Raw genomic sequence first — 26,426 nt, 5'->3', positions numbered from 1 at the left:
AGGACAGCATCTAAGGAGGCTGCCTCGCCAGCCTCCCTGGGCTCACCTCTGCCCCCTACAATGGGCCAGGCCCCAGGGCTTCCGCTGCCCACCCCTCAACAAGGGGAGCACCCTTCTCTCCTTGGCCACCCAGCAAACCCCTCCCCTCAGTGTGGTCCAGCCCAAGAACACACTCCTCCTTCCCGTCTAGCCTTCCTCCTCTGCTCCTCCACTGCAGCAGATGCATCCTTTCCTCCACCCCAGGCACCCAGGAAGATTACAGAGCCACCCTAATCTTACCTAAGCTACAAGTGCTCCCCCTGAGTCTCCCCAACTAATCTGTGAGCTCTTGCGGACAGCTTCAATTGTTCCCAAATGAATGAAATGAAAGAACATGCAAGCTCTCCTGTGACCAGGAGAACTTCATTCCTACTTATCATCATAAAAGCCTAACAGTCTCACTTTTTCCTGTGAGAAATGGGCACAGAGGACAGAGTAAATTTTAAACCTAATATACAAACCCTAAACCATGGCTAGACATAGCCACCAATAAGCATAGTAATAATAACAGCCATAACAGCTGCTAATATATATTGTCTTTTTAGGGCCGCACCCATGGCATATGGAAGGGGTCCAGGATAGGGATCCAATAGGAGTTGTAGCTGCCGGCCTACACCACAGCCACAGCCACAGCAACGCAGGATCTGAGCCGCATCTGTGACCAACACCACAGCTCACGGCAATGACGGATCCTTAACCCACTGAGCAAGGCCAGGGATAGAACCCGCAACCTCATGGTTCCTAGTCGAATTCATTAACCACTGAGCCATGACGGGAACTCCTAACAGCTGCTACTATTATTTGCAATATGCTAGGTCCCAGGTTCTGTGGTCTAGACATATCCTTTTCTTTTTTTTAAGCTATTTCCATATTGCTTATTTTTACTTATTTATTTATTTAATTTTTGGCTGCCCCAAGGCATGTGGAGCTCCCTGGCCAAGGATCAGATCTGAGTCGCAGGCTTGACCTAAGCCACAGCTGCCGCAATGCTGGATCCTTAACCCACTGTACCTGGCCAGTGATCAAATCCGTGTCCTGGCGCTTCCAAGACACCGCCAATCCCACTGCGCCACAGCGGGAGCTCCATGGACATATATATTTTGGCCTCACAAAGTGCCATAATGAGCCCCATTTTATAGATGAAAGAAGAGACAGTCAGGTTATGTGACCTGCCTAAGGTCTCAGATGCAGAGTGGCAGAGCCAGGATGAACCTGAGCTCTCAATGGCTGTGTGGCACAGACTCTCCTGGGTTCCTAAGGGCTGATGGCCACCAAGAATCCGATCTAAAAGTGAAATCGACTTTCTCTTTTTCAGCGCCTGGAAGCACAGGTGACTCTGGAATGACAAGAACAGCTTGTTCTAGATCCCACTGGCGGGTCATTCAGGAACCCCCGTGCTTGTGATGGGAGTCAGGCTTTGTCTTCCAGAGTCGAGAGCAGCTCGCCGTGGGTGTGTGGACACTATACAGTCACCGAGGATCTGAGTGCATTATCTGTCTCCTCTTCACCCCAGGCCTCCTCCTCTCTTCCCCAGCTCAATTTCTGGCACTGTCACCCACCCCGTCACCCAAGCTGGAAGCCTCTGAGCCATTTCTGATTTCCCACCAGTCCCTCGTGCCCCCACGTCTAATCTGTCCCCATGGCTGGTCCATTCTTCTTTCCATGGGCACTCAACTCTACCCGGTCCCCTCCGGACACACACCAGGGAGCTGGTTCAGACCCCTGCTCTCTTGCCTGTCCCTCCCAAGGGCTTTCCTGTTTTCAGAGCCCGTTCTCCTAAAACAACCATCCTGATCACATCTGTGTTCTGCTTTAAACGTGTTGCTGGATCCCTCTTCATACAGGACGGATTCCAAGAACCTCCAGGTGTCTCTCTTTGTATAAGACAAATTCCAAGAACCCCCAAGTGGCCTCCAGAGCCATTCCACTGCTGCCTTGGCCCTGTCTCTGGGCACGCCCCCTCGGTCACTTCTGGGCCACTGGCCAGCCAGTATCTCCCAGATGCTCTGTTCTTTCACGCTCTGTCTGCGTCAAGCACATGCAGGTCCTGTGCCAGGCAAGGCAGGCTAATGGAGAGGAGGCGGCACACTTAGTGATGTGCACCACGTGGGTACCTCACAGACCCGGGCACGCTGAGCCCCCACCACCCTCATGAGCCCTCACTCTGAGCCCCATTTTACAGGTAAGGAAACTGAGGCTCAGCGAGTCCTAGCCACTGGCCCAGCGGGGCACAGCTGCCTTCCCCTCAAGGGGCAGGGAAGCAAAGGCAGATGTTACGCGCATGACTCGGATACTGGGGTCCTAGCCACACAGAGCTGTAGCTCCAAATTCTTAGCTGGCAAGAGTGACTCTAAATAAATGGCTGACTTGTCATTTCTCTTCAAATGTACGTTGCTGGTACAAGCCAGGCAGACGGCAGACTCTGAACACTGTAGCCCCACCTTTCCATCTGGGAACACCTCGCCTCCTCTGAAGCAAGTGTTCAGTTTCCTCAGCAATCCCACCTTGGGGAGTAAAAGACCTCCCCCGCCCTCAGGTGGATCCTGGGTCTGCGGAGGCGTCCTCTGTGACACAGGCCTCATCAATAATGTAGCAGCTCCACAGCCACTTACAAAGCCAGAAAATTGCTGCTATTCATCAGATTCAAATAATCGAATCTGTGCCGCGATGTATCAACTCCCTTCCTGCAGGGAAAAGCACAGAGAATTTTATGATTTCCACGCTACAACTCAGTGTGGATTTAGTCCAATAAATCAGGATGAATGTCATTCTACACAGACTGAAACCACTCTCTCCTCTAAAACAGTCCAGGGAAAGAAAACCACTGTGCCACACTCAGGTAGCCTCACATACCTTCCTTGCCTCATTCGATCCTCAAGAACTGCATGGGAAGGACGTGAACGCCCTCCTTCTCTAGCTGGGGACACAGGGGGGAAGGCAGGCGGTCCCCAGACAGGTGCCCAGAGCTGAAGCTCTGGCTCGTCCTGCGCGCTCTTGCCCCAGGCCCCAGGTGGGGTGGAGACTGGGAGACCAGGCAGGGCCAGAACTAGCCCTGGCCTTGAGAGGACAGGACTAGCTGGAACAGAGAAGGGGAGGCCGACCGAGTGGGCTCCACAAGGCGAAACACAGAATCCAGAAAGCACATGGCAGGCAAGAACTGTGATAAGAGAGAAGAGGCCTGGGAGTGCACCTGACACAATTCAGCGCCACCCAGGCCCTGCCCCCCGGCTGGTCTGGGGCTCCTTGTGTGTCCAACCATCTCTCCCACGAACCTGTACCCATCTCAAGACCATGTTTAGACCTTCACCCTGTCCACCGCCCAGCAGTCTCTCAAAAATGGCTCATGAAGTAAAAAACAGCCTGCCATCCAATTTAACTGCAAACACCTCCCAAGCTTAAAAAAAAATACAGGGCAGAGCTACAAAGTCAGTTGTGCAAGACTGTCTCCTGAGATGTTGAGAATGGGTGTACGCTTGCCCGGGTTAACTGTTTCCTGTGGGAGCCTTCACCAGCAACTGGGGGCCGGGCAGACTTTTCCAACAGCATCCTGAACTTTTAGGCCACTGCCCCACTGCCCCTGGGAAGGCGCCTCCTTTTCAGGGCTCCAAACACCGCCGGGCTCTTTGATCGACAGCAAAGTCTATGTGGGCATCACAAGGAAAGCCACCCCTCTTGCTATCGATTCTGATGGGTGAGTTCTCCTCTGCCAGATCACCGTGCTAGACATCAGTTGTCTTTGCCCAGACCCCCTCTCTATTGGGACCCCATCCTTTCCCTGTCCCACGTGGTTCTGAGGGGACTCTCAGTCACTGTGGCCATAGGAGTGGCCAGTTAAAAGTGGCCTGGCCGGAAGCGGTTACCCAAGGTCCCTTCCCACCTAAGGGGCAAAGTATAGACTTGTGGCCAGGCCAGAGCCAAGCAGAGGCCTTCCAGGAGATGTGGAAAGTGAGCACAGGCAGAGAAATAGCTTCTCTTGCTTGTAAATCATGAGTGATGAGGATGCGGCCTGGAGCTTCTTGCAGCCATCCTCCTGACACGTGGCAAGGGCCTAAGAATGAAGCCAGCGCTCGCAGGAAAGCCAAGAGATGGAGAGACAGACGGAGCCCTGACGACCGTGCGAACTTCTGAGCCCAGCTGTGCCTCAAAATTCCCAGTTCCAAGAGCCAATGCAGTTCTTCCCAGGGAAACTGCTCAAGCTGAGTTTCTGAGCTTTGAACAGAAAGGGTCCTCGTTAAGAAGACTGAGACTGAGGCAATCAGGTTAGTGGAAGTGAAAGTATCTGCCTAGAGGCCAGCAGCTGGCAGGGCAGATGTGACATAAACACATGAGGAGAGGAGAAGAGCCAGCATTTTAAACCTCTAGGAGACCCTGTGACTGACTGCCAGATAACTATTACTACAGGCTACAAGAGTCGCTGAACTAAATGTCAACACCTGCTTGCTTAGAGATGACTGGATCAACGTTCTGGGTGGAAACGGATCTAAAAGCTCAAGCAGGCTGTGGGGGAGGGGCTCCCAACCTTTACTTCCTCATTATCTATTTCTTCACTCCTGAAATTCAGCTCCTACACCTCATTAAAACTGCTGCTCTCCACTTTGGGAAAAGCTGCAGACTCTCTTTCCAGAAAATGTGCATAAACATGAAAACATCACACTTTTGCACACAACTACAGGGAGCTCACAGACTTGTGCAGCCTTTATCTAGGGAAGCCCAAGGGAAACAGGAACTCCTTATTAAGAACATAGTTCTACTGAAACCAAACCAGAAGGACAGCAGCCTTAACACAGCATCATCATCCGATTGAGCAGCCTTTCCTCCATCACTCGGCTGCTCTTGTTTTATATGTGCCCTCCTTGAATCACTGGAAGGTTTACAAGGAAACCAGTCCCCTAGTCCTCTGCCCGCTGCTCTGACTGCCTCCAGGAGAGTGAAAGGAATGGAGACCCCAGCTTTGTCTGCACAGCACTCCTGATCCTTTGGGAACCGACCCTGCCCTCCACCCCTAGAGATCACTCCACAGGATGCTCCCCTCCCCCACACTGGCCATAGCAGTCCCAACTTGGGACAGCTACAGAGCTCCTTCTCTAGGGATTTTGGAAGTGGGACCAAGCAGGAAGGCAGCCTCCAGATGCTGCAGCTGAAAGACATAAACTTTGGAAGCTGTTAGTGGCCCTGTTTCATCGTACCAGAGGGACAGCGAGCAGAGGAGGCAGGGCAAGAGAAGTGAGAGACAGGAGATGGACAGTGGAGGCAGAGGGATGCAGATGGTGAGTGATGGAGTCCCTGGTGCCCACCCCTTCCAGAGGTCCAGCTGCATCCCTGCTCTGGAACAGCACCCACATCTTTTCAGTATCTCTATATTGCACAGAAACTACCAAAATCTAGCATGCCCCTGTTCAGGCCTGCCCTGAATCTTCGTTTCCTTGGCAAAGCTTAGCAACTCACTCTTGGGGTTATAAGAAATAATGCTATATTGGTTAAAATAACTCCCAGGTCTCCATCCCCAGCTTCTCAATGGACAGCATGCTATTATTACTTAAACTTAAGACAGAGATCTGAACACCTCCTGTCTTCCTCAAATTGGTTTGTGCTTCAGGGAAATAATCAAGGGACTAGATCAGTGGCTTCATTACAGAATCACCTGGGCACTTAAAGAAAATACTGATCCAAGGCTTCAAAGAACAACTGAATCAGAATCTCTATAGGTGCAGCCCAGGCCTTTGAAAATTCCCCAGGTGGAAAATCACAGACAAGCCCAAGGCCAGGCAAGCATTGCCACTCTCCAGTCCCTTGCTCATGGCAGACATCAATGAATCATTTCTTTAGTCTGGAGCCTAGAAGCAGCCCCGAATCCTTTCCACCATGGCCACCATATAATCAATCAGACTGGGCATGAGAGATGAAACACAGCTGCATCCTGGAATAGACAGAAGTGGTACAGGATCAACCTTCTTATATTTTAGAATCCAGCCTACAGAAAATTCTTGGAATAAATGTGGTCCAGACCTCAATCAAGCTCAAACAAATGTTTGTTTTCCTGGGTCTTAGTTTAATGAGGTGTCAATGAGAAAAACGTTCTCATTTGGCTTAGGATTCTAGGGACTTTGGTTCTGATTTTACGAATTAGTTCTTGCTCCTACTATGAAAAGAAAGGGGGTGGGGTGGGAAGCATTTCTTTGTGTTCATTTTCTTCTTCCCTGATTACCCCCAAAAGAGCTTTCAAATAATCTGCTAAGTATTGAAATACTGAAGTCATAAACTAGTTGCAAAAAATCGGCTTACTGGAACAACAGGAAAGACATTCTTTTGCTTTTCAAAGCCTTTCCCATCATCTGGAGCCAAAAATATTATCATCTGACCCAAAAAGCCACTAATAAATCTTGCGTCTATAGGCCAAGCAAGAAAGATGATTTTGCCCTAAGCAAAGTGGCAGAGAGAGCAAGATTGTTCTCTGGGTCCTCCTACCCCCACCCTCCTTCACCTCCTTGCCACCTTCACTTCCAGGTACCTCCCTCCTGCTCCTGGGCTGCCTAGAGTCCCCCCAGCTCCCCATTCCCACAGGCTCTCTTCCTAAGAGCTCCAGAGCCCCAAGTTAAAACCCCTTTCTTTTCTCCTCCCCATCCAAATTCCAAATCCCAGTTAACTGCTAAGCATAACCTTTAAGCACAGTCTGAGCACTCACCCTGTCTTTGTAAGACTGTTTACACACACAGAATACTCTTTCCATTTATTTAGGAGTTTGGGGAGTGAGAGAAGGCTGCCTTGGGTGGGGGAGGGGGAATAGGGGTTCACAGAGGAAAGCTGGGAGTTGAATCCCTGCATAACTGAGGACCATACTGCTGGCATGATGCATCAAAAAAACTTACATTAATAATACCACTTTTTTTTTTGCTACTGATCTATTGAAAAACTAAAAAACAGAAACAAAACGGAAACAAAAACAAACAGAAAAACAAAAACAAAAAAATAACACAGTAACTTTCAGTTATAAAGACAATTCACTTGTGTGAGCCTTATTCCCCTAAACTTTAAGATAAATGAAAATGATATGTTCTGATGTTTACATTTTAAAAGATGAGGGTGTTGACATCACAAATAAAGAAAATCACAGGGCAATGTCACTGATGAACATAGATGCAAAAATCCTCAACAAAATATTAGCAAACCCAATCCAACAATATATTTTATTTTTTTATTTATTTATTTTTTGTCTTCTTCTTTTTTTTTTTTTTTTTGCTATTTCTTGGGCCGCTCCCTTGGCATATGGAAGTTCCCAGGCTAGGGGTCCCGATTGGACCCCTAGCCTGGGAACTTCCATATGCTGTGGGTGCAGCCCTAAAACAACTATACTTGGAAAACTATAAAACACTGATAAAAGAGACTAAAGATGACACAAACAGATGGAAATATATCCCATGCTCTTGAATTGAAAGAATTAATGTTGTTAAAATGACCATACTACCCAAGGCAAGCTACAGATTCAATGAAACTCCTATCAAAATACCAAAGGGATTTTTTTTACAGAATTAGAACAAGTAATTTTAAAATGTGTATGGAGACACAAAAGACCTGAATAGCCAAAACGATCTTGAGAAACAAGAACAGAACTAGAGGGAGTTCCCACTGAGGCTCAGGGGAGATGAATCTGACTAATATCAATGAGGACACAGGTTCGATCCCTGGCCTTGCTCAGTGGGTTAAGGATACAGTGTTGACGTGAGCTGTGGTGCAGGTCGCAGATGTGGCTAGGATCCACTGTTGCTGTGGCTATAGTGTAGGCTGGTGGCTACAGCTCCGATTTGACCCCTAGCCTGGGAATTTTCATAGGCCACGTGTGTGGCCCTAAAAAGACAAAAAAAAAAAAAAAGTAGCAGAACTGGAGGAATCATGCTCCCTGACTTCGGACTATACACAAAGCTACAGTATCAAAACAGTATGGTACTGGCACAAAAACAGACACATAGGTCAATGGAACAGAAGGGAGAGCCCAGAAATAAACCTATCTTATGGGCAATTAACTTAGGACAAAGGAGGCAAGAATATATACTGCAGAAAAGACAAATCTCTTAAATAAGTGGTGCTGAGAAAACTGGACAACTACATGTAAAAAAACAAAATTAGAACATTCTCTAACCCCATATACAAAAATAAACTCAAAATGGATTAAAGACTTAAATGTAACAGCGGAAATCATAAAACTCCTAGAGGAAAACATAGGCAGAACATTCTTTGATGTAAATTGTAGCAATATTTTTTTAGATCTGTCTCCTAAAGAAAGGGAGATAAAAGCAAAAACAAACAAATGGGACAAAAGTTTTTGAAGGAAACCATCAACAAAATGAAAAGACAAACTACTGAATGGGAAAAAATATTTGCAAACTATACAACCAGTGAGGGGTTAATATCCAAAATACATAAACAGCTCATACAACCTCAATATCAAAAAAAAAAAAAAAAAGATCCAATTAAAAATAATGGGCAGAAGGCCTGAGTACACGTTTTTCCAAAGAAGACATGCAGATGGCAAACGGGCACATGACAAGATGCTCAAACATTGCTAATCATCAGAGAAATGCAAGTCAAAACCACAATGAGAACCACAATGAGATATCACCTCACCCTTGTCAGAAGGCTATTATCAAAAAGAATACAAACAGGAGTTCTGTGGTGGCTCAGCGGGTTAAGGATCTGGTATTGTCACTGCTGTGGCCTGGGTCACTGCTGTGGCACGGGTTCGATCCTGGCCCAGAAACTTCTAAAAAGGGAACCCTTTTATACTCTTTGTGGGAATGTAAATTAGAGCAGCCACTGTGGAAAACAATATGGAGGTTTCTCAAAAAACTGAAAATAGATAACTGCCAGATGAACCAGCAATGCCACTCCTGGGAATACATCTGAAAAAACCAAAAACACTAATTTGAAAAGATACATGCACCCCAATGTTCATAAGAGCATTATTTACAACTTCCAAGATATGGAAGCCACCTAAGAATCCAACGGATAACTCACCAATGGATGAACAGATAAAGAAGATGTGGTATATGTATACATGCAACAGAATTCTTCCTAGCCATAAGAAAGAATAACATTCTGCCATTTGTAACAACATGGATAGACCTAGAGGATATTATGCTAAGTGAAATAAATCTGAGAAAAGATAAAACCATACGATATCACTTGTATGTGGAATCTAAAAAATAAAACAATCAATGAACATAACAAAAAGAAACAGACTCACAGATATAGTGAACAAACTATTGGTTACCAGTGGGGAGAGGGAAGCAGGGAAGGGCAAGATAGGAGTATGGGATTAAGAGGTACAAACTATTATATATAAAATAAATAAGCTACAAGGACATTTTGTAGGAATATAGCTAATATTTTATAATAACTATAAATGTGTGTACACTTTAAAAACTGAATCACTGTGTTGTACTCCTGTAACTTATGTAATATTGTACCTTAAATACTTCAGTAAAAAACTAATAATAAAAATAATGAAACAAAAGATGAGGTTGTTGTCCCAAATTAACCTCTAAATGTCTAAATGGCAGGGTTGAGGCATCCTGTTGAGCCCTTTGTCGACTCGCTGCCTCAAAAGACCTCAACCTAAGGTGTACTAAAAACCTCAGAGATCAGGAAAGGGCTCCCCTTTTTCTGAAAATTTGCTAAATGGACCTGGGCCTCTAAGGCCAGCCTTGAAGGGTTAAGAGCACAACAGGAGGTGAGCAGCAGCTCTCCTAAAGACCACAGACCTCTGACTCTGCATCTCTGCCTATAAATCAAAACATCCATTCCCTCCCTCCCTCAGGACTCTGAGCAGGCTTCATCAGTGGCCAGTGATAATAAAGATGTCTGTTACTGGGAGTTCCTGCCGTGGCACAGCAGGTTAAGGATCTGGGGTCGTCTCTGAGACAGCATGGGTTTGAGAAGGCACAGCTTCGAAACCTGGCCCGGCATAGTGGGTTAAAGATCTGGCATTGCCTCACCTGTAGCTCGGATTCAATCCCTGGCCTGGGAACGTTTATATGCCGTGGGTACGACATGCCGGGTTTGTGAGGACAGAGCCACAGGGCACAGGGATTATGTCTTTAGAGTGTGCTACAACTGTGGGTGGAAAAACTCCAACGGTGACCTCCTCCTCAGAACGTCAGAATAAGAAACGGAGATGGACAGAACAACCCAGAGGCCACGTGCCTGTCATGTCACGTTCACCAAGGCTTCCCCCTCCTTTGGCTGCTGCTCCTCCTGCGGGTTCCCTGAATGCTGGAGCTCCTCAAGGCGCCCCCTCAGCCTTTTCTTCATCCCACCCCATATTCCTCCTTAAGAGACCTCATCCTCACAGCTTCAGTCACAACTCACAGACCCACAAATGTTGATCAGCACTCACCACAGACCCTCCTCCTGATACAGACCCGTGGAGCCACTGCTTACCTGACAGAACATCTTAAGGGCACCTGTTCACAATTGAACACAGCATGCTCCTTCCCCAGCCCCATCCCAAGCCTGCCCCTTTGCCAGAGCTCCTCCCAGTCACACCAGCAGAATCTCAGGGACAGAGTCATCTCCAGAATATGCATCTCCAGAATATATTAGAGACTGTTAAGCGAAAAAAGAAAACTGTGAAACTGTTTAATAAGATGCTATCTTTAATGTATCAAAGGAAGAATATAAATGAATAAATAAATATCACACACATAACCATTTGCATATGTTTTCAGAAAGAAACAAAAGAAGGAAAAGTCAAAATAAAAACAGTTGCCTATGCAGAGAGGAAGAGGAAAGGGTGGAAGATACTGAGGTTAAAGGAGGTTTTTTTGACTGTATTCTGTAATATAGTTTTGGGGAAATGTTCTATATAAGTTTTACATAATTTAACGTTCCCATCGTGGCTCAGGGAGACAAATCTGACTAGCATCTATGAGAACTCAGGTTCGATCCCTGGCCTTGCTCAGTGGGGTAAGGATCCGGCATTGCCGTGAACTTTGGTGTAGGTCACAGATGTAACTCAGATCCTATGTTGCTGTTGCTGTGGTGTAGGCCGGCAGCTGCAGCTCCAATTTGACACCTAGCCTGGGAACCTGCATATGCCATGGGAGCGGCCATAAAAATTAATTAATTAAAGGGGGGGACCTCTAAAAATTAAAAACAAATTGGGAGTTCCCGTCATGGAGCAGTGGTTAACGAATCTGACTAGGAACCATGAGGTTGCAGGTTCGGTCCCTGCCCTTGCTCAGTGAGTTAACGATCTGGCGTTGCCGTGAGCTGTGGTGTAGGTTGCAGACGCGGCTCGGATCCCGCGTTGCTGTGGCTCTGGCGTAGGCCGGTGGCTACAGCTCCGATACGACCCCTAGCCTGGGAACCTCCATATGCCGAGGGAGCGGCCCAAGAAATAGCAAAAAAAGACAAAAAAAAAAAAAAAAAATGAAGCAAATTAATATCTGTCATTAATTAATTATGTATACTTATGTGAAAAAAAGACTTACTAAACACAGTACTCTGACCATATATCCCTACTGGGACAGATTTTGGGGGCCCATAAAGAACAATAAAAAAAATCATAAATTTCATTTTGAGCCTGTTAGTAGAGAAAAACAATATAGTTATTTGAAAACTATAATAACTATATTGTCGGTGTGCAGAATAGAGTTTACATTAAAATAAAAAAATAAAAACCTGCTATCCTTAGAAAAACCAGCTTGCAAGGTTGGTCCTTAGTTGGCAACTGGGTAACTGGATTTTTGGGTGGTTCCCACAATTCCTAGAACTGATAAGAATGGCTCACAGTGCCTAACCTTTTGAGCAAACAATACGGTTTATGCTGAATATCTGCTTTTCTTCTGGAAGTCTGGAATTATTTTGGACCAAACGAGGCAGAGGAGGTTTATGTGACCTGCCCCCCAAAAAACCCTAGGCAATGAGTCTCTAATGGGTTTCCTTGGGCAACAATATTTCACACAACTTCCTGGGGCTCCAACTGAGACCACTTGAGCCAAAAAAGAAAAGAAAAAAGAAAAGGAAAAAGAAAAAAAACCTAAAATTAATTAAAACATCAAATATATAAAAATTTTTAATTAAAATAACACAAAAATCTAGTCAAGACTTGGAGGCTGCTATAGCTCAAACTCTCTACTCTGAAAACTAATGAATAAAGGAAAAGAACCAAGCCTTTTACTATGAATAGCATTTCAGAGGAACTACATAGGTGATAAGGAAAAAGGCCTCTTCACTGAAAAACTCCAGCTACTAAATGCAGAAGGAAACAATGCATCTAAGAAATGATCACTGGAGGCTGAAAACATTTAGGTAAAGACTGATGAAGATTTAATCACAAAGGGATCAGCTATTACACCTGAACCCATGGATATCTTTTAGAGTCTCTGTGTGACAACCAGATACCACGTGCCCATTGATGACATAAAAACAGGAAGGACACAGCACTAGATATGAGGTTTTCTCACCAAATACCCCGATCTGAACTGAATCAAGCCTCTAGATCGAATTTCCTGTTGATAGAAATATGGGGAACACAGGAACATGTCAATACCACAGAGATGCAATCAGCCAATCCTGGATGTGGATGTGGTAGAAGACAGTGACCTGTGTTCTCCAACAAATCAATGCTATGGGAAAAGCTGGGGGGGTGGGATGGTGGAAGGAGGGTCCAGAGCTACAGAATAAAGAGAACTAAGGAGTTTCCATTGTGGCTCAGTGGTAAGGAATTCGACTAGTATCCATGAGGATGTGGGTTCAATCCATGGCCCCACTCAGTGGGTTAAGGATCCGGCTTTGGCGTGAGCTGTGGTGTAAGTCACAGACGTAGCTCAGATCCCTCGTTGCTGTGGCTATGGCGTAGGCCGGCAGCTGCAGATCTGATTTGACCCCTAGCCTGGGAACCTCCATATGACGCAGGTGTGGCACTAAAAAGGAGAGAAAAAAAAAGAGAGTGAGACAGAGACCTACAGAATAAGAGTCAAAAATAACAAGAAAGCCAATCTGACCATGTCACTCTCTCCTTTAAACTCCTTTGGGCCCTACCGCCCCTTCGGCTACACCCCTCTTGGTGTCCCCTCTGTGCTCTGGCCACAGTCACCGGCATTCAGTTCCTAGCCGGTTCCTTCATTCCCCAGGTCCTTAAACACATGGTTCCCTCTTCCTGGGGGAGGTGAATGGCTGAGCCCCTGCCCCTTCTTAGACACCCTCATAGTACCCTGTACTTCTTACAGAAACATGTGTATTTGTTTCATAGCTGCCTTTCCTCAAAGACTAGAAGCTCCTTGAGGGCAGACACCACATCTTTCAGCAGAGTCTAAACGTAGTAAGTAGGCACTAAATAAAAATCTGGGAGTTCCCACTGTGGTGCAGTGGGTTAGGAATCCAACTACAGTGTCTCAGGTCACTGCAGAGGTGTAGCTTCGATCCCCAGCCCAGCGCGGTGGCTTGAGGATTCAGTGTTGCCGCAGCTATAGCACAGGTCATAACTGTGGCTCAGATTCAACCCATGGGCGGGGAACTTCCACGTTCCACAGGTGCGGCCATTAAAAAAAAAAAAAAAAATTCGCTGAACACACATTTGGACACACAAGGTATGAACCATGTGGCTCAAGGCCATCAGTTGGGAATGTGGGGACTGAGACCATAGTCCCTGCTGGTCTTCGCTGCTGTGATATCTATTTTCAGTACCTAGAACTCAGCCTGAGGAGCTGAGGGTCACAAGGAAGGACTCACCGTCTCGTGGGACTTGGGCACAGGCACGATGATGGCCAGCACACAGATGAGCTGGAAGATGGCCCCCAGGAAGAGTCCATACCGCAGCAGGTTCTCCAGGAACGTGGGCTCGGGCACCTCAGGAGGTGAGAAGTCCAGGTCGGAGGCCATGGCCCCAGCTGCCTGCTGCCTGAGGTCTCCTCCGACTCAACACTCTCCAGAGCCGACCTCTAAATGCAAAGAGTTAATGCCATGTTTCTACAACTGACGTTTAAATGGTTCCACTTACACACATACGAGAATACATAAAGCAACTGTGGTGAAACGTTAACAATTCTTCACCTTAAGTGGAGGATATATGGAGAGCCATGGGACCATTCTTTTGACTTTTTGGTATGTTTAAAATTTCTCCAAACATAAAGTTTGCTAAAGTAAATAAATGAAAACACCTCAATAAAAATATCAAAAATATTAAATCACCATGCATTGACTGAAGATCTGCTCTGTTTCAGGCTGTGTTTATTCATTCAGTCATTCATTCGACAAATACTGTCTGGACACCAAGCAATAAAGGCTGAGCAAAACTGACAAATCCTTGTTCTACTGGGGCCAATGTCTCAGGACAGTGGGACAGAGGTAGACAAGGAACACATCGAGATGTGACATGCCAGCTGGTGAAAACTGTTTTTTAAAAAAACTTGAGCAGGGCATCATTTTATTTTGGTATAGGGTGACAAGAAGGGCCTCTTTGAGAAGAGGCAGGACTAAAGTGGCAGAGATCTGAAGTGTGCGAGTGAGCCAGGACAGCATCTCCAGGGGGGCATCTCCAGGCACAGAGAAAAGAAGACAGGGATATGAGTCAAAATGGCCAGAGAGGAGTGCGGGAGGGAGAGTGGAGGCAGGTAAGATCAGAGAGCAGTATGGACTGACCTGGACGGACCCTGACACTCCGATTTGACTGAGTAAAATGTAAAGCCAAAGAAGGGTTTTGAGCAGAGACGTGACATGATCTGACAATTTTTTCCCCTATGGTCGCACCCACGGCACATGAAAGTTCCCAGGTCAGGAACTAAATCCAAGCCTCAGCTGCAGCCACGCCAGATACTTCAACCTAGGCTGAGGATGGAACCCGAGTCTTCGCAGCAAGCGAGCCGCTGCAGTGGGATTCTTAACCCATCTCGCCACAGCAGGAAGTCCTGATCTGTATTTTAAATGGGGGGTGAAGGAGAGGGTGCACAGTGGACACAGGGAGACCAGTGAGGTGGCTACTACCAGTGACCCAGATAAGAGATGCTGGGGACATGGATGACAGGGACAGTGGTGGCAGGTCCAGCCTCACTCACCTCTCTAGCCTCTCCTTTCACCAGGGCCCCCTATTCCTAATACCCTGGTCGAGCTGAAGGAACTACCTGCAATTCTCCAAGAGCTCTGGGCTTTTTCACAATCCTGGGCCTCTAGCCAAGCTGTACACTCAGCCAAGAGTGCCTGTTCCGACTCTGACTGCTTGGCGAAGCCCCCACCCTACCTCCAAGACTGCGCTCGTTGTCACCTCCCCAGCAAGTCTTTCTTACTGCCCTCCTCCTTACCTTGGCAGGACTAAACTGCTCCCCCTCCACCACAGCGCCCACGAGTGGTGTCCTTCCGCCTACCCCAATGAGAAAGGGGAAAACTAACTTTGGAACCAGGCCCACTGAACTCCAAAGCCCTTTGTGTGTCCCGGGATCTGTGCCACAAGGCAATTTTCTGCTAAATCTAAGCTGCCCAATATGGTGGCCAGGAGCCACACATAGCTATGGAGAGTTGAAACACAGCTAGACCAAACTGAGATGGCTGTTAAGTTAGATACACACTCAATTTAGAAGATAGTATGAATAGGAGAACGTAAAATATCTCAACAATGTTTTATACACTGACTGCATGTTGATATATTAAGTAAATCATTCACTTCATTTGAGCTTGAAAAAGAACGAAGTTGGAGGACTTTCTGATTTCGAAACTTACTATAAAGTTAAATCAAAACAGTGTGGTGCAGGAGTTCCCGTCATAGCTCAGCAGTTAATGAACCCGACTAGTATCCATGAGGATGCAGGTTCGATCCCTGGCCTTGCTCCATGGGTTAAGGATCCGGCATTGCCGTGATCTGTGGTGTAGGTCGCAGACATGGCTCGGATCTGGCGTTGTTGTGGCTGTGGTGTAGGACAGAGGCTTCAGCTCTGATTGGACCACTAGCTGGGGAACCTCCATATGCTGAGGAACCTCCATATGCCAAGGGTGCGGCCCTAAAAAGACAAAAAAACAAAAACAAAAAAAACAAAACAGTGTGGTACAGGCATAAGGATCTAGGCCAATGGAATAGAATAGGAGCCCAGAAGTAAACCATATATAGTCAACTGATTTCTGAGAAAGAGTGCCACGCCCATCCAATGGGGAAGGACAATCTCGTCAACAAATTATGCTGGGAAAATTGGATATCGACATGCAGCAGAATGAACTGTACCCTTATCTTACACCATATATAAAAACTCAAAATGGATCAAAACATTAAACTAAAGCTTAAATAGAGCTAAAACTATTAAACTTACGGAAGAAAACACAGGAGGAATCTTCATGACATTGGATTTGGCTGTGACTTCTTAGATGTGATACCAAACCACAGGCAATAGAAGAAAAAATAAACTGGACTTCATCAGAATTAAAAACTTTTGTGTAACAAAGGGTACTATCAAGAGAGTAAGAAGACAAACTGGAAACAGTTTGGCAGCTTCTAAAAAAGTTAAACATAGAATTACCATATGATCCAGCAATTCCATTAGGTATATACCCAAGAGAATTGAAAGCACAGACTCAGAAACTTGTACACCGATGTTCACAGCTATACTATTCATGACAGCCAGAAGAAGGAAACAAACACAAGTCTATCAAGAGATGATTACATAAACAAAATGTGCTATAGATATACAAAGCAAATTTACTTAGCTATTAAAATGAATGAAATTCTGATACATGCTACTACACAGATGAACCTTGAAAATATTATGCAAAGTAAAATAAGCCAGACACAAAAGGTCAAATATTGCATGATTCCACTCATTTGAGACACCCAGAATAGGCAAATTCACAGAGATAAACTAGAATACAGGTTATCAGGGGCTGGCAGAGAAAGAATGGGAAATTAGTATTTAATGGGTACAGAGTTTCAGTCTGGCATGTTGCAACAGTTCTGGAAATAGTGGTGATGGTCACACACATTGTGCTCCACTGAATGTACACTTAAAAATGGCTATGGGGAGTTCCCACTGTGGCTCAGTGGTAACAAACTTGACTAGTATCCATGAGGATGTAGGTTCAATCCCTGGCCTTACTCAGTGGGTTAAGGTTCCAGCGTTGCTGTGAGCTGTGGTGTAGGTCACAGATGTGGCTCAAATCTGGCATTCTGTGGTTGTGGCATAGGGCAGCAGCTGCAGCTCTGATTCAAGCTCTGATTCAACCCCTCGCCTGGAAACTTCCATATGTCGCAGGTGCAGCCCTAAAAAAAAAAAGTTAAAATGATAAATTTTATGGTATGGTTATTTTACCCGCCCCCCACAAAAAACTACATGCTTCTTTCTACTTTTTATTTTCTTAATTTTTATTTTTGTCTTTTCTAGGGCTGCACCCACCGCATATGAAGGTTCCCAGGCTAGGGGTCTAATCAGAGCTACAGGTGCTGGCCTACATCAGAGCCACAGCAACGCCAGATCCGAGCCGCATCTGCTACCTACACCACAGCTCACAGCAACCCTGGATCCTTAACCCACTGAGTGAGGCCAGGGATCCAACCTGAATCCAAAACCTCATGGTTCCTAGTCCGATTTGTTAACCACTGAGCCACGATGTGAACTCCCTCTTTTTACTTTTTAAATGTGGCTACTGGGAAATTTTAAATTATACACATGGCCTGCATTATATTCCTATGGAAGGCTCTGGGTTAAAGAGGTTGTCCTAAAACCTTTCTCCACTTTGGCTCTGTGGCTTCACTGCTTCCCAACATTTTTCCAACATGAAGGAGGAGTGACTAAAGGATAACAAAAATGCCCTTCTAAGTGAACAGGCTGGGGTTTATGCAAATGTGCACTGCGTACCTTTCAACCTAGTCACTTAGGAAGGTCATGTGCCTGTGCCAACAAGGCAGTCACTGTTTCACACCACTTGTCTCCTTTGAGAATGGTCCTCAAAGCCTGAGGGCCCCCCCCCCTTTTTTTTCCTTCCAAAATCCTCAGAGCTGGCAGATCTTCAGCCTTCCAGGAAGGATTTGACTTCTGGAAAGGACCCAACATCATCTGAATCCAAGTGTGGTGAATCAGGTGGCGCCTCAAGCCCAGGAATACCATTTTTGGTCAAATACAAGGTATGATACTCAGACCCTAGGCAGAATGTTTGGATGGCTCAGAAACTGGTCCTAAAATGAATTTCAAGGCAAGAACAGCTTCACTGGAAGAAACATACAGCCCTAACAGGGCACTATATCCTTATGCCATGTGAAAAGCAAGGTACAAAAAAGCTCCCTCATTTCTTCTCAGTTTCACCTCATAAATACACATTTTTTAATACACTTTTTCTTTTTTTTTTTTTTTTGGCAGCGGGGGGGTGGGTGTTCTTTCTTTTTCTTTTTAGGGTTGCATCTGCAGCACATAGAAGTTCCCAGGCTAGGGGTCAAATCAGAGTTGCAGCTGCCAGCCTAAACCACGGCCAACAGCAACTCTGGATCCGAGCAGTGTCTGCGACCTACGCTGCAGCTGGTAGCAACGCCAGAAACTTAACCCATTCAGCAAGACCAGGGATCAAACCCACGTCCTCCTGGACACCATGTTGCATTCTCAACCCGCTGAAACACAACAGGAACTCTCTTGGCCCTAAACTTTATGTTTAAGACTATAACAAGCCTTATGGGATTATCAATACTTAGATTTATTAGTGTTACTAACAGCAACATTATTAAGAATATTTGTCGATAAGAACTGGAGGCCAAGAGTCAGACAGGAGCACAAACCCTGCTTCTATCAGCAATTAGCTACACTTCAGGCCAATCTCCTGACCTCCTCTAGACTTGATTTTCTCATGAGCCAAACAACAACAATAATATCTATTCAAAGCTATAATGCATTTAGCTTTTTTTTTTTTTTTTTTTTTTTTTGTCTTTTTGCCTTGTCCAGGGCCGCACCCACAGCATATGGAGGTTCCCAGGCTAGGGGTCGAATCGGAGCTGTAGCCACCAGCCCCAGCAGAGCCACAGAAACTTGGGATCCGAGCTGCATCCGCCACCTACACCACAGCTCAGGGCAACGCCGGATCCTTAACCCACTGAGCAAGGCCAGGGATCGAACCCGCAACCTCATGGTTCCTAGTTAACCACTGCACCACGACGGGAACTCCAGCTGCTTTTTTTTTTTTTTTTTTTTTTTAATGGCAATTAGGCAATATATAACAAGAGCCATAAAAGTGATTATATCCTTTGACTGAATAACTCATTTCCTAGAATTTAGAGTAAGGAAACAATTCAAAAGAAGGAAAAGGCTTCAGGTACAAAAAAAGTGCATGGTAGTGCTATTCATAATACTGAAAAACAGGAAGCAACTAAAACATCCAATAATAAAGAAGCAGTTAACCCAATTATGGTACATCATGGCATATTCCCCCTTGGCTAAAATGGCAAATACAAATGTTGAGTATCAGGCCAGTGGAAAGTCTTTGCAAAATTATACTAATTGAAAAAAGAAAACAGTCAAATAAACACTGCAATTGCAACCATGTATAAACCATGCTTTCATTAGCTAAAGATTAAAGGAGGACATAAGAAAATGTAAACAGTTGCTGTTTAAGCGAAAGGGTCATAAGTTTTAAGGAGGGGGGTATTATTATTATTATTATTATTATTTTGTCTTTTTGCTATTTCTTTGGGCCGCTCCTGCAGCATATGGAGGTTCCCAGACTAGGGGTCGAATAGGAGTTGTAGCCACCTGCCTACGCCAGAGCCACAGCAACGCAATGCAGGATCCGAGCCGCATCTGCAACCTACACCACAGCTCAGGGCAATGCCGGATCGTTAACCCACTGAGCAAGGCCAGGGACCGAACCCAAAACCTCATGGTTCCTAGTCAGATTTGTTAACCACTGCGCCACGAGGGGAACTCCAAGGAGGGGGGTATTATTGAAAGAGTTCCCTGGTGGCCTAGTGGTTGGGGATCGGGTATTGTCACTGCTGTGGCTTGGGTTCGGTCCCTGGCCTGGGAACTTCTGTGTGCTGTGGGTGCAGCCAAATAAATAAATAAATGGATAATTTTTTTTTTTTTTTAAAGAAAGATCCATGCCCTATCCACTCCCTTCACAAGACTTTCATAGGGTCTAGTGAAACATTGCCCAAGAGAACTTCCTGCAATAACAGAAATGTTCTATAGCCCTGCTCTCCAATATGGTAGCCATCAGCCACATATTAACACTTAATGGAACTTAATTCAGACTTAAGGAACTGATTTTTTCGTTTTAACTTTACTTAACTTTAATTAATTTATAGTCACATGTGGCTAAAGGACCTCCATATTAGACAGCACAGATATAACCAGAGGGTGGTTATAACAGAGATCTGGAAAACATAAAGTACTCTACACATCCAGTGTCTGCTTTAGAACTCCCGTCTAATTTTCTCAGCACCCCTGTGCTTTACTACCCAGCCTGCCTACCGAGATTTCTGGGCTTTGCTTTCCTGATTACAGAAGTCACAGGAGTCCTACTCAGCCTTCAGCTCCCAACTAGAAGGCTTGTATCCCTCAGACTCCGTGACAGGCTTTGCTCCCTCCCGCCCCCTCCACTGTCACAGCAGAGGCAGTAGCAGTGAGCAAATCATTTGCCAGACGTGCACCACACTTTACAGTTAGCATCGAGTTCGCTTCACAACCACTCTGGGAGGCGGGTGTTACCAATGAGGATGAGGAAACAGGCTTAACAGGTTATGTGGACTTCCCAGGGATTACTGGCTGAGAAATGACAAAGTCAGGATTCAAACTGGCTGATGGGTAAGACTGAAACTTGCCTGATGGTCAGTCGTTTTCAAACTACAGGCTGCGGCCCATCAGTGAGCTGTGGAAACTGTTAAGGGGGGGTGCAATTGGCACTTTTTCCTTTTAATTTTATTAACCAGTACTTTATTTAATTATATAAATGACAATAGAAAATATCACATTAGTAAGGGTGAGTATTGTGTCCTAAAGCTCCCCCCCCCCCCAGCTATAACCATCTACATACAAGTTCTGGGTCAAAATTCAAATTGTATTTCTTATCATCTGAAAAACACTACACAGTCTAATGGTTTTACTTGCTCCACTATAAGCCCCCGGACAGCAGAGCCCCTAGGTCCATCTTAAGTTCGTTTCAGGGCCTGACTCAAATATTTGGTAATGGATGAAACCTATGTTGTTTCTCACCTTTAAACAAGAATAGAGCCTCAACCAATGGCCTCATTTAACAACAGGGAGTGGGGAGGGCTGAGAGGCACAGGGCTTGTGTAGGCTCTCCCTGTGACTCAGGGCAGAGCTGAACATCCTGCAGTGTCTCTAACCCTGTGGTGCTCCAGACTTGCTTCAGAGCAAGTTTTTATACATCGGAGAAACCCATACCCCCACCAGAATTTAATAAAATGTACAGACCCATTTTTCACCAAACTTGGCAAATAATTTCATAAGGTTATTAGACCCCTTGAGGCTCATCCCTGAAGGCTAGACACCATTGGTCTGAGACATTCATTCAGTGGACACATACTTATTGAGCATCATTCTAGTTCCTGCCATGGAGTTTTCATTCAACTAGAGGCACTCAAACACATATATACAGATATAATGTCGGGGGTGAGTATTATGAGATAATATAAACAGGGAGCTAAAGGGTGGTATTTAACATGAGGTGGTCAGGGAAAGATCTCTCTGAGAAGGTGATGGTTCAGCAGGGGCAAGAAGAAAGCAAAAGAACAAGTCTTTTCAGTATTTGCAGGTATCCCAGGATGGAGAAATAGCACGGGATGAGGTCCTGAGGCAGGAATGAACTTTATGATCAAGGAGAGTAGAGTGAGCAGCTGTGTAAGGCCACTAGGACTTTGGCTTTTCCTCTGGGTGAAAGGGGAGCCACTGGAAGATTCCTAGCAAAGAAACGACATGATTTGACTCATTTTTAAACAGTCCCTCTGGCTGCTGTGTTGAGAACAGACTATGGAGATAAAAATGAAAACAGGAAGACCAGTGAAGAGGCTATTATCACAGTCAAAAAGACACACTTGCACCAGGTGGCAGTGGAGGTGGTCAATTCTCAGGTTATAGAGGGCCAACAAGATTTCTGAGGTGTACCTGAAGGTGTGCTATTCTATATTTCATACAAGACATTAAACATTGGTTAAAAATCCATAGAACTTTACAGCACAAAGCGTAAACTTTAATGTATGCAGATTAAAAAAAAATCATTTAGGTATCCAAGAATAGAAGGCAGAATGTGACATTATGAATCTAAATGGATTAAACAATTTTTTTTTCTTTTGGTCTTTTTGCTTTTTTCTAAGGCTGCTTCCTTGGCATATGGAGGTTCCCAAGTTAGGGATCTAATCGGAGCTGTAGCTGCCAGCCAGAGCCATGCCAGATCCAAGCTGCGTCTGCGACCTACACCACAGCTCACGGCAACGCCGGATCCTTAACCCACTGAACAAGGCCAGGGATGGAACCCGCAACCTCATGGTTCCTAGTCGGATTCGTTAACCACTGCGCCATGACGGGAACTCCAGATTAAACAATTTCACTGAAGGGACAGGAAGAATCAGGTGCTGATCTCAGTAACTTTGGAAATATGTAGAGTCTGCAAGACTAGAGGCAAAAGGAACTGTGCATGTGCACTATACTCCAGTTAATCAAGTTATTTCCGACATGGGCCACAGTTAACAATTCTGAAAGTACTATACATGTACACTGGAAATGAACAATTAAGTAAATGGGATAATGGGAACTAGGTTTGTCGCCACTGGAGTAGAAGGTTACAATAAGCCAGAGGCAGCTAGAATGATCCATGTGGAATGGATGGGAGTTGCGGATATCAGAATGAACCCATGTTTAGCTTAATATAGATACAGACGGCTACGTACGTATTTGTAGATATGTGTGTGCTGTGTGTGCGTAGGTTAGTATACACACTCAGATCTCTCGCTCGATCAGCTAAGAGGTCCTAGAAACAGAGGCATCCCAGTAGCAATGCGTACACCTCGCACTCAGATCTTTTTGTCTAATACCATTCTCCAATAATGGAGAAATGATTAATTCTAGGTCTGAAGGAGAAAATATACAAGATGAACCAGAAAGTAAGAAAGTGTCCAAAAATGCCAAAACATACTGATTAGGATATGTCAAAGGGATAGAGGAGCCACTTCAAAGAGCTCCCAATTGCCAAAGTCTGAACAATTTGCACAACAAAATAAAAAAGATACTACTGGATTATAACCCAAAGTATAAAATCCAAGACCATACTGATATAAACAATTTAATATGTAGACAAATTTCCCATGGAAATTCCAAACAATTTACGTAGATAATCTGCCTTTAAGTGTGAAGTATAATTCCATATTCCTTAAGTGTGGTCTATGCATAATGACTTCCTTCCAAGAGTACGATATGGAAAAGTAGGGGAAGGAGAGTAACTTCACAGTGGAAAACCTTGACTAACTCCAGCTGGTGATCTGGGTTAACATCAACGGTGATAACCTGCACTGACAGATACACCCTTACTGTGATGTGATGAGAATGGCACTTTACCTCTGTGGTCTTCCTCCCCTAACCCTGAAACTCCAATCTCATAAGAAAAACAAATCCCAATTGGGAATAATTTTACAAGATACCTGACAAGTAATAATACTCAAAACTGTCAAGTTTATCTAAAACAAGGAAAGTCTGACAAACTATCACAGTCCTAGGAGCCTAAGGAGACACAACTACCAAATATAATGTGGGATCCTGGAACAGAAAAAGAACATTAGGAGAAAACGGAGCAAATGTGAAGCATGGACTTTAGCTAATAGTAACTTACTGGAGTTCCCGTAGTGACTCAAAGGAAACGAATCTGACATCATGAGGATGTGAGTTCGATCCCTGGCCTCACTCAGTGGGTTAAGGATCCTGAGTTGCTGTGAGCTGTGGTGTAGGTCGCAGACGCGGCTCAGATCTTGTATTGCTGCAGCTGTGGCATAGGTCGGCAGCTACAGCTCTGATTAGACCCCTAGCCTGGGAACCTCCATATGCCATGCGTGCCGACCTAAAAAGACACACACCCCACAAATATTAATAACTTACTGACATTGGTTCATTAATTGTGACGAAAGTACTATATGCTATTGTAGAATGTTAGCAATTGGGTAAATGGGAGTTGTATATGGGAACTCACTGTCCTATCTTCACAATAATTTTGTAAATCTAAAATTGTTCTAAATAAGAAGTTTACTGGGGAAAAAGGTCAACATTCCAAAATAAATAACCCCTAAGACATGTCTAGCTGTCCAGACTTAGCAAGTAGAAACAAAGTCTTCACTAAGACTGAAAAACCCAGATTCCAAATATGTTGGTAGGGGATTCCTGGCTTTGAATGAAATGATTTTTAAATTGTGTCCTGAGAATTCAACAGAAACTCAGTGTCAAGAATCACTGCCTTAGAGACATGGGCTATATACCCAGACCCATCCCATTAAAGTCCCCAAGAACTACCCAAAACTGGGTTAGAGTTATGTCCTATGCAAAGGTAATCCATCCCCCACAGCAATCAGAATCAGCAGCCAGTGGGCTGAAACTGGTGGGCAGATGTCCCGCAATTTGGAATTACTAAAAAGTAAAACGTTTCAGTCATTTCCCACTTCTCCTAAAAACAAACAATTCGGCAAACAAACACGCACTGTGCACTTACTAAGGCGCTTTGCCTCCACCACCGCCTTTAATCCTCGGATCAAGTCTAAGAGCCCATTTTACAGAGATGGAAATTGAGAACCAGAGATAGTCCCCAGTTACAGAGCAATACAGGTACACTCAGGGGTCGAACCCCAGGCCAGACTGACTCCGGAGCTCTGGCTAATCCTAATGCTCCGCCCGTGGAAAGAAAGGACAGGTCAAATCTGCAAGGAACACCGAGTTTTGGCCCTGGCTCAAAACTAAGGCGCTGGGCTGCAGCAACCGAGGCCCTCTGCCTCGCTGGGACTCAAACCTCCCTCTCCAAGTAACTTCCGAATGCTTGGAAGCGCCCCAGGAAGTTATTTACTTTAGGCACCAAGCGCAGCTCTGCGACCAAGCGCCTCCGAGACAGCCGGACCGGGCCGGCGCCGGAGCCCAACCCCTCTCGGTTCCGCAGCCAGTACTACTCCGCCCAACCCTCAAAGCACCGCCGGGCCCCTACAGCCGCAAAACTCACCTCCCGCGCCGCCGCGGCACTGCCCCGGAAGTGGTTCCCCGTGACACTCCCCCATCCCGGAAGTGACGTTCCTGAGCAACCAGCGGACTCGGTTCCGCCCGCCAGCGTTGTTAGAATTTGTGGATACTGGCTCTGGGCTTTGTTAGACGTTTGTCCCGATTGTGTCGGTTTTAGATGGAGGGAGAGATCTGCGGAGGTGAGGTCCAGACGCCTCGGTTCTCCCAGCGGCTTTATCACACCCCATTTCAGGAAATGTTTATACACATTTGCAGAAGCCTTACTCTTTTTTTTTTTTTTTTTTTTTTTTTTTAAGTATAGTTGATTTACAGTGTTGTATAAGTTTCAGGTGTACAGCAAAGTGATTCAGTTATACACATAGATATATTCTTTTTCAGATTCTTTTCCTTCATAGGTTATTATAAGACATAGAATATAGTTCCCTGTGCTCTACAGTAGGACTTTGTCAATCATTTTGTGTATAGTTGTCTATGTCTGTTAATCCCAAACTCCTAATTTATTGCTCCTCCCCTCCCCCTTTGGCAACCGTAAGTTTTCTATGTCCATCAGTCTATTTCTGTTTTGTAAATAAGTTCATTTGTTTTTTTTTTTTTTGTTTTTTTTTTTTTTTTGCTTTTTTTAGGGCTGCATCTGCAGCATGTGGAGGTTCCCAGGCTAGGGGTGGAATGTGAGGTGTAGCTGCCTGCCTACACCAGAGCCACAGCAACGCCAGATCCCAGCGGAGTCTGTGACCTACACCACAACTCATGGCCACACCAGATCCTTAACCCACTGAGCAAGGCCAGGGATCCAACCTTCATGCTCATGGATACTAGTCAGATTCGTTAACCACTGAGCCACAATGGGAACTCCTCATTTGTATCTTTTTTTTTTTTTTTTAGATTCCACATATAAGTGATGTCATAGGATTTGTCACTCTATTTTTTATTTTTAAAATTTTTATTTTATTGTATTATTATTTTGCTTTTTAGGGCCACACCTGCAGCATATGGAAGTTCCCAGGCTAGGGGTTGAATCAGAGCTACAGTTACCAGTCTACACCACAGCCACAGCCACAGGCAATGCTAGATCTGAGCCACATCTGCAACTTACACTGAAGCTCACAGCAACGCCAGATCCTTAACCCACTGATGAGGGCCAGGGATTAACCCTCGTCCTCATGGATACTAGTCAGATTCGTTACTGCTGAACCACGAGGGGACTCCTATTTT

General features: G+C 45.3%; 1 protein-coding gene across 2 annotated transcripts in view; it reads right to left on the bottom strand.

Annotated features, from left to right (window-relative positions):
- MANBAL (mannosidase beta like) overlaps positions 1-25,283 on the bottom strand; it is a 28,913-nt gene extending 3,630 nt beyond the window's left edge. The window contains exons 1-2 of one of the 2 annotated variants that reach the window (XM_005672921.3): positions 25,198-25,283; positions 13,768-13,976 (exon numbers count right to left, since the gene is read on the bottom strand). In XM_005672921.3, coding sequence (XP_005672978.1) covers positions 13,768-13,917 — 150 coding nt within the window. In that variant the 5' untranslated portion in view covers positions 13,918-13,976; positions 25,198-25,283. Of the gene's footprint in view, positions 1-13,767; positions 13,977-24,699 lie in introns of both variants that reach the window. The other variant, XM_021077555.1, reaches the window with a different exon arrangement.

The sequence above is a fragment of the Sus scrofa genome, chromosome 17 (assembly GCF_000003025.6).
Source record: "Sus scrofa isolate TJ Tabasco breed Duroc chromosome 17, Sscrofa11.1, whole genome shotgun sequence".
NCBI lineage: Eukaryota > Metazoa > Chordata > Mammalia > Artiodactyla > Suidae > Sus > Sus scrofa.
This window is presented reverse-complemented; position numbering and strand designations above follow the sequence as displayed.